Consider the following 8,366-nt stretch of genomic DNA (forward strand, 5'->3'; position numbering starts at 1 on the left):
TGCTATCTGAGGAAGTTGGCTTAGAAAATCCCTGGCGGTGACTCTTGGCTCATCTAATCTTCTGAGCACACCAACAGGACAAAACCCAACGCTTTTGTTTTCTTTCCCTTCTTTGCCGAGATCTGAATTCCTTGGGGTTTTTTTTTAGAGCCATTTCTTCACTTAGTCCTGAGAAGGCAGCAAGAGGTGCTCCTCCTGCCCTCCCCTGGGAGCCCCCCCAGCCTGGCTCCTGGCTCTTGCAGTGGGGTCGGGGTGCTGTGGGGTCAGGGTGCTGTGGGGTCGGGGTGCTGCTCGCCCCCCTGCATACCCCGGGGAGAGGGGACACCCCCGCTACAACCAACCCCTGACCTCAAGGGGTGGGCGAACTGCATCAGAGCCCAACCCGTCAAAAATCAGAGCGGTGGGATTCTCCTGTCACAGGAATGCGCCAAAATCTCACCAGCCGCCACCACGACTGGGGTGTCTGAGGGGATGGGGGCGGTGGCGGTTTGGCTGGGACGGACACACAGACACAAACCCTGCCGGGCCCGGGTTTCGCGGACGGAGGTGGCGATCGTGGTGCCTTCCCGCCTCCAGCCCCCCCCCCCCCAGCTCCGCGGGGCATCACCCGCCGGGCCCGGCCCGACCGGGGCCACCTTTAGAGCCGGCGGCGGCGGCGAGGTGGGGCCGGTCCGACGGGGCGGCGCCCGCCGCCTTAACCAATAGCTCGGCCGGGCTGTTTTAAATAGACTCGTCCTGTCAATCAATTTCTTCTTCGTCATCCTCCCTTCAATCGCCATATTGGGAAACCGAGAAAAGGGCTCGTCTCTTGTTTTCATCCCTCCTCTCGCTTTTACTACGCGGCGGCGGTGCGAGCGGCGGGGGCATCACCACCACCCACCAGCTTCCCCCCCGCCCCGAACACAGGCGGGGCAGCGCAGCGCGGAGCCGGAGCCGCGGAGGGCAGCGCAGCTCCTCCGCCTCTGCGCGCTCCCTCTGCGCAACCGCTTCATCCAAACCCGCCCGGGGCTCCCCGACGGCGGCGACGGCGGCGGCTTTCGGGGTTTCCCCCACCCCGGGCCGGCGCTTATGAGAGGACATCTCATCGCCCCTTCTCCGCGGGCCGAGGGTGAGCGGGGCCGAGGCGCGGCCGGAACGCGGAGCAGCGCGGAGAGGAGGCGCGGAGGAGAGCCGCCGAGCGCCGAGAAATAAAAAGGCGGAGAAGAAGAGGAGGAGAGGAGGAGGAGGCTGGAGGCGGGGGGGGGGGGGGGGAGAGCTGCGAGCAAAACAACCGCCGCCAGAAGAAAAGAGGGTGGGGGGAGATGTCAAACGTCCGTATTTCTAATGGGAGCCCTACCCTGGAGCGCATGGAAGCCAGGCAGTCGGAGTACCCGAAGCCGTCAGCTTGTAGGAACCTCTTCGGGCCGGTGAATCACGAAGAGTTAAACAGGGACTTGAAGAAGCACCGCCAGGAGATGGAGGAGGCATGCCAGAGGAAGTGGAATTTCGATTTCCAGAATCACAAGCCGCTGGAAGGCAGGTACGAGTGGCAAGCCGTGGAGAAAGGGAGTTCGCCCGACTTCTACTTCAGACCCCCCCGGCTACTGAAAGCTGTCTGCAAGTCCGCCGGTCGCCAGAGCTTGGATGTAAACGGGAATTGCCAAACCGTGGTTTTTGTCGGTTCTCAGGGAATCTCAGAGGACACTCACTGTGTAGAGCAAAAGACTGATGTTTCTGAAAACCAGACGGACTTTGCAGAGCAGTGCACTGGGCAGAGGAAAAGACCTGCCACCGATGGTAAGGTACCCTCGCGAAAACCTCCGCCTGTCCCCGCGGGCAGGTGACACCGGGGCCCTCGGCCCCCTCCACCCCGTCCCACGCGTGGGTCGCGGGGGGCTTGGTGTACACCCCAGCCTGGAAAAAAAAAAAACAAACCACAAACAAAACCAACCCGGGTGGCTTGTTTGCGGTCCCGGGGGGGCTCCGCGTTCAATGGGAGCCGGTAGATGATTTTTAAGGAAAAGCTTTTAAAACAAGGGTCATCCCCCCTCCGCGTCCTCTCGCCGCCCCCCTGGGGTTACCCGGCCTCCTGCCCGGGTGGGAGGCGGCTCGTAACGCTCACGCGAAGCAAAAAAGGGACAGGGATTTTAGCCGAAAACAGGAAAGTTGGATCTCTTACCTAGAGAGGAGCCCATGTCCCCTCCCCCTGCTCGCTCTCACGTAGCCCAGAGCTGACAAGGGGATCCGGGAATACACCCCCCACCCCCCTCGGTTGCCGAGCAAACATCTGGAAGGAAAATATTTTAATATCACTCCCCCCCCCCCCCGGCTTGTTTTTAATGTTCCCCTCCTAGATTCCTCTCCTCAAAATAAAAGAGCCAACACAACAGAAGAAGAGGTTTCAGAAGACTCCCCCAGTTCCAGTTCAGTGGAGCAAACACCCAAGAAATCAAGCCCGAGAAGACATCAAACGTAAAAGCCTTTAGGTAGGTTCCCCTTAGGGTCCGGCCTTAGGATGCAAACAAGGGAAAGAAGGGGTGACCGCATGGGTATCCTGCGTTTGGGGGTGTCTTCACACCCCCCCACCTCTCCCCCGGGGTCATTTCTCCGCGGACGGAGTGTTTTTTCGCTGGGGATGGGGGTGTGGTGGAGGGTGGGGGTGGGACGCGCAGGGCTTGAAAAGAACAAAACAAGGAGCGAAGGATCCTCGTTGGGGTTGGGGGTCGTGACGGGATAACACACCCCCCCCTCCAGCCTCAGGCCGCCGTGGGACCGACCCTGCCCGCCCAACGCCGGGCCCGGCCCGGCCCCCCCCTCCCCTCCCGCCCCCCCGAGGACCCCGCGGCTGGAGGGACGGAGTTTCAGACGCGGCTGGTGCTTGATGTTAGATGACAGGGGATTTCGGGGGGCTGCCCGCGGGCCGTGTGTCCCGTCCCACACCCCCCTACACCCCCCCCGCGATGCTTTTTCACCTCCAGTGTCAGCGTTGCCGTCGCACCTCGCGGCGAGCTCCCAGCCCGGAAGAAATAAAGCCCGAAGTCGGGTCTAAGGGGAATCCGGGCACTTTTCTTTAAAAACTGAACGGGCATGGTGATTATTTTTCTTTTCTTCTTCTTTTTTTTTTTTTTTTTTTTTTTTCCGGTTGGTTTGGTTTGGTTTCAGACGCTGGCAAAGGGAAGAGAGCGGGTTAATGGGAGCTGGGTTGTGCGCTTTTTTTTTTTTTTTTCCTCCCCCCCCCCCTCCTTCCCCATCCTTGTTGTTGTTTTGTTTTAAGGCTTGGGCTGGGGCGGAGGGAGTAGTTGGTAAATTGCGCCGGCGGTTTCGGAGCCGAGGTTAGGAGCGAGGTTTCCAAACACGAGTAGCGATTGTGCAGAAAGAGATTAAGCTGTAAAGCAGAAGTTGCAACAAATTAGTCCCGCTGGGGTGAGCCGCGGCGGAGCACGTCAGCATGCGGGGCTATGCAAATACCGCTTGTTTGGGGGGGGGCGAGGGGGGGTCAAACAGAGCTGGCCGAGCCCCGCATCGCTGAGGGGGGGGTCCCACCGCCTTCATTTTCCCCGTCGAGGTGGGGGAGAACGGGCTGGGGGGGTGTCGGCCCCGACGGGGCGCGGGCAGCGGCGGGGGCCCCGCCCGGGCAGGGCCCGCCCGCCCCGGGGATGCGGTGTCGGTTTGAACCGGTTGCGCCGGGGATCGCGTTTCTTTTCGACGGTTTCTAATCGCCTTCTCCTTCCCCGTCTGCCTCTTTCTTTTTTTTTTTTTTTTTTTTTTTTTTTTCCCCCCTCCACGTCTGTCTCCGTCCCGTCGCAGAGCGGAGGATGTGCGTGTCCTCCTTCATCGGGTGCGGCGGGGGGCGATGAAGCGAGGAAGATGTAAAGTTGTAGTGGAAACGAAAATACATATCGCCGATCTCCGTGGGATGGAGGTCCTGTACAAGCACTGAAAAAAAAAAAAAAAAAAAAAAAAAGAAGACAACAGCAACACAACAACAACAACAAAAAAAAGGCAAACAAACAATAACACTAAAATTTTAGGCACTCTTAAAAGACCTGCCTCTAAAAGCATTGGATGTAGCATTGTGCAATTAGGTGTTTCCTTATTTGCTTCATTGTACTACCTGTGTATATAGTTTTTACCTTATGTAGCACATAAACCTTGTTGGGAGGGGGGAGGGAGTGGAAGAGGGTGACTATTGGAACTTGCTTTCACAATCTAGCAAGGAAAGAAATGTATGAAGAGAAGCAGTGTAGGTTTTTTATTACTTAAAGATGTATTGTCCCTTTAAGTGGGTCCACCGTGTTTTTCTCCATTTTTTTTTTTTTAATTTTTTTTTTTTTAATGTACCATCGTGGTGACCCTGCTCAGAGCAGATCATTACAGGCCACTTGTGAAATTTTTCTACTGCGTTAAGCTGAAGAGGTGGGAGCTATGATGATTCCGTTATGTAGCAGCAAAAGTGCCCCCCCCCCAATCCATATAGCAAATTTGAATGCCTGTAAAAGTCATGTAAAATCATCCCGTTGTTATGTTGCCTGATTTCCTGGGGGTGGTGGGCTTTTTTTTTTTTTTTTTTTTTAATTATTATTTTTTTATTTCTCTCCCTAACTAATCTGGAGGGCCTTTGCTCTGAATCTCGAATATTGTTTTCTCATCAGACCCACTTCCTGAAGTGTTTGTGTGTGAGGGAAAAGGGATACTACATCTTTAAACAGTATTTCTACATTGCCTGTGTACCTGTATGTAAAAATAAAAAAAAAAAAGTTTGAAGTGTACCTGTGTACATAACTCTGTAAAGACACTGAGAAATTATACTAACTTATTTATGTTAAAAGATTTTTTTTAATCTAGAAGACAATATTTTCCCCCATAAAGCCAAAGTGGCATGTTTTTGTGCATTTGTAAATGCTCTATTTGGTAGACTTTTTAGTTTTTTTTTGTTTTGTTTTGTTTTTTTTTTTTCTGTTGGGTTTTCTGTTTTTTCCTTTTTCTGATAATTAATATGGCTGTGCTTAAAAGATTGCAGACTGAGCCAATTTAATATTTTTTTTTGTAATGTGTGGGGAAAAAAAAAATTCCAGATTGATATTGTTTCACATCAAGCAATCAATAAAGAAAACTGCCATATATAAGAAATATGTTCTTCATTAGTGTGTGTTTCAACCTCCCTCAGCCTGGCACAGGAGGAAATAAGGCTCCTTCAAGAAATTCAGCAAGTTTCCTTCGGGTATCTCTTCCCGTGGCTCCAGCGCAGGTGAAAGTAAGGAATGCAGCTCCCTCCCTTCACCCTCAGTGCCACGCTATCATTTCTCCTCTGTGGTAATTTGGGATAATGTGCCCTCTTAATGCAAAAGAGCAGAATTTCCTCTGTCGCCTTATTTTTAATTTTTTTTTTTTTTTTTTTTTTTGAGAAAAATACCTAGCTCGAGGTATTTCTCGCACTCCCGTTTTAAGGCTTTAAAACTCGAGCCTAAATTAGCACCTTCCTGGGCCAGACTGCTACCAGGTCTGGGTCAGAGAGCCACCAAATCTCCGGGTTTGCCCCCCCGCCCCTCTCCTCCACGGGTGCTCTCAGGAACGCTCCCCGTAACACGCCCCCCCCCCCGCCCCAAAATCCGTCGGTTTTGCAGGGAAACCCGGTGTATCTTCTCCCACGGCGGCGTTTATTGCTAACAAAGATGGCGCCTCGCACACCCCTGTCCCAGCAGATGCTGGTGCAAGCACCGGCCTCCCCCACCACACCCCCCCCCCGGCCCCCCCCTTTCCCCCAACCCGCCACCGGGGTCCCGGGAGGGACCGCACCGCCGTCGCGTTCTCTGCTGCCCGCGGGGCGGGGGGGGGGGGGGGCGTCAGGGCTAAAGAGGGGGGGTGATGGCTTTTTTTTTCTTTTTTTTTTTTTGGAGGGGGGCAAGGATGTCCATAGGGCGTCGGGGGGGGGGGGGGTGCCCGGCCCCGCAGCCTCTCCATCGCTTCGGCGAGGTGCGGACGTCTTCCGCCCCCCCCCTCCCCCCCGTTTTTGCAAGAAATAAATAAATTAACAAAACGGGAGTGGAGGGGGGGGACACACAGAACCCTGGGTGAGTCTCACCCAGCGTTCGCCCAGGTTCCCCCCCCGCCCTGGTGCAACGCGATCCTGTTGTTTATCCCGGCCGCGCCTGGGTTCGCCCTCGCCCTGAAACCTCCCCGAAAACACGGATTTGCGCCGGTTTTGCGCGGGGGAGGGACGGGGAATGGGCAGCGACCCCCCTCGCCCGCCCCTCCCTGCCTCAATTTCGCCCCCCCCCCCCCCCAACTCGGGCAGATGGCACCCCGGGGCCGAGGAGAAGGACGGGGGGGGGCACGGCCGCCGTTCGCAATGGACCTTTCCTCCTCCTCCTCCTCCTCCTCCTCCTCCTCCGGCTGCAAAGGATCGCTGAGCGCCCTGCCCTCCGCCCCCCCCCTCCCAGTGCGCTCCAGTATCCCCCCTCCACTCCTCCCCCAGTTTGACTCCAGGCAGCCCCATAGTGTGGGGGGGTGGGGTGTGCGGGGGGTGTGTGTGTGTGCAATTCAGGCCGGTAAACGTGGAAAACCCTGGCGAAAATTTGAAAAAAAAAAAATTATTATTTTTTTAGTGTTTTTTGGCGTTTTTTTTGTTTTTCTTCGCAGCACGAACAAAGTGATCATGATGGAAAATAAACAGCGGCGCCTCCCCCAGCCGGCCTATCCCCGCGGCCGGCGCAAGCGAAACGTGCCCCCCCCCGGACACACACACACACACACGAACGGGGGGGAGCGGGGGGGTCCGTCGGGGATGGGGGGGGGGGCACGGTCAAAGCCGGGGCCGGAGCCCCCGGGCCGGGGCAGTGCGGGTGGGGGGGGGAAACCGGGGTCCGCTCCATCCTCTTAAGATGGGGATGTGCCCTCTGAGCGCCCCCCCGCCTCGACGGCGGCTGCAAAAATCAACCACCTCTTTTTTTTTTTTTTTTTTTTGTGACCCCCCCTCCGCTCTGCAGATTGGGGGACCGGCCGATTTCACCTGGGGGCGGGGGCGCTTCCTCCGCCATCGCTCGACCCCCGAGGAGATGGGGGTGTCACACTCAACCCCCCCACCCCGCACACCCTTCCCGGGACGGAGTTGTGCGCGGAAGGTGTAGGGTGGGGGGCGGTTGTGTGTGTCCCCCCCACCCGGGCCGGGGGTGGTTGTTGCAGCGGGAGCCCAGCGAGCAAGCAGATTGCGGGGGGGGTGGGATTTAAGGTGGCGCTTAGCTAGGCCGGGCCTGCGGCCTGCGCGGCGTGATGAAGTTTTTAAACTTTATTTCCCCCCCCCCCTCCTCCTCCTCATCGCAGCGTTTCCTCCTCGGGCGGCTGGAGGCAACCTTGCCTCGCTGCTTCTCGCCGGGCCCGGGAGGGAATTTTTTTTTTTTTTTTTTTTTGAGGGTGGGGGGAGAAAGAAAAGGGGCGCGGCCGCACTTTGTGCGCGGGGAAACGGCTTGTGTGGGCCGGGTGCCGCCCCCCCGCCCCGCCCCGCGCTGACGGCGGGGTCCGCCCCGACTGATGCAATAGGCGGGCGCCTCCCTCTTCGCCCCCCCCCGGCGCCTTCCCCCCCTTTTCCCTCCACTCCTTCTCCCTCTTCACCCCCTCCCCACTCTCCTCTCCCTCACCTCCTTTTTCTCCCTCTCCCCCCCCTCCTTCCCTCCCTCTCCATCCCTCTCTCTCCATCCCTCTCTCCCCCCCCCCCCCCCCCCCCCCCCTTTCCCCATCCGCGGTCACACGTACGCGCAGATGTGCGCAGGCTGTTCAGCTGCGGAACCAGCCTCCTCTTCCTCACAGGGGGGAAATTTGCTGGAAAAGGAAGTTTTACCGGACACCCGTGCCCATCTGTGGCGGCCGAGTAGCTTCGGCTGTAAAAAAATACCCCCCAAACCCCCTGAAAAACCGCTGAATTTCACTTGCAAAAGAAAACATTCCACCTCAGAAATGTCAACATGTTTTGTTTCAACGCCTTCCTATGGCGTTTTAGTATTTTCAACTTTTAAAATGTCTTTTTTTTTTTTTTTTTTTATTTAAAAAGCTACTATTTCCTTGCTTGCAACTTTTTTATTAAATACTCATCAAAAGAAAATGTTCACAGTACAATGGCTTTGACAAAACGTGACATCTGCAGTAAAACGATTAGATTATATTGTATGAATTGTTTTGCTCTGCCCCCGAATGAGATCTTTCCTGCTTTGATTTTACTGGAAAAACCTTGCGAGACATTCTGTTCTCTTTTAATATTGATTTCACCCCCCCCTCCCCCTCCGATGTTTCATTTACTTACTGAGCTGAAAAAAGGCTTTTTTCACACTGGGCGGGTAGTATCTACACTTGTGGTTTGCCATGTTTCACCCAGGCTCGGCCACCTCCTCCATCCA

At 56.0% G+C, this 8,366-nt stretch overlaps 1 protein-coding gene across 1 annotated transcript; it reads left to right on the forward strand.

Moving 5' to 3' along the window:
• The first annotated feature begins 756 nt into the window (after positions 1-756).
• On the forward strand, positions 757-3,946 carry CDKN1B (cyclin dependent kinase inhibitor 1B). Its single transcript, XM_074901809.1, has 3 exons — positions 757-1,776; positions 2,334-2,465; positions 3,787-3,946. The coding sequence occupies exons 1-2, from the start codon at positions 1,302-1,304 to the stop codon at positions 2,453-2,455; spliced, it is 597 nt and encodes a 198-aa protein (XP_074757910.1). The 5' UTR covers positions 757-1,301; the 3' UTR covers positions 2,456-2,465; positions 3,787-3,946.
• The last annotated feature ends 4,420 nt before the right edge of the window (positions 3,947-8,366 follow it).

Source organism: Athene noctua, chromosome 3 (genome assembly GCF_965140245.1).
Source record: "Athene noctua chromosome 3, bAthNoc1.hap1.1, whole genome shotgun sequence".
Classification (NCBI taxonomy): Eukaryota; Metazoa; Chordata; class Aves; order Strigiformes; family Strigidae; genus Athene; species Athene noctua.

Bases quoted from the DNA above. Each gene is read 5' to 3' on its own strand.
- CDKN1B (XM_074901809.1), top strand. From the start codon at position 1,302: ATGTCAAACGTCCGTATTTCTAATGGGAGCCCTACCCTGGAGCGCATG. The intron at 1,777-2,333 runs GTAAGGTACCCT...TTCCCCTCCTAG, and splicing joins GAAAAGACCTGCCACCGATG to ATTCCTCTCCTCAAAATAAA.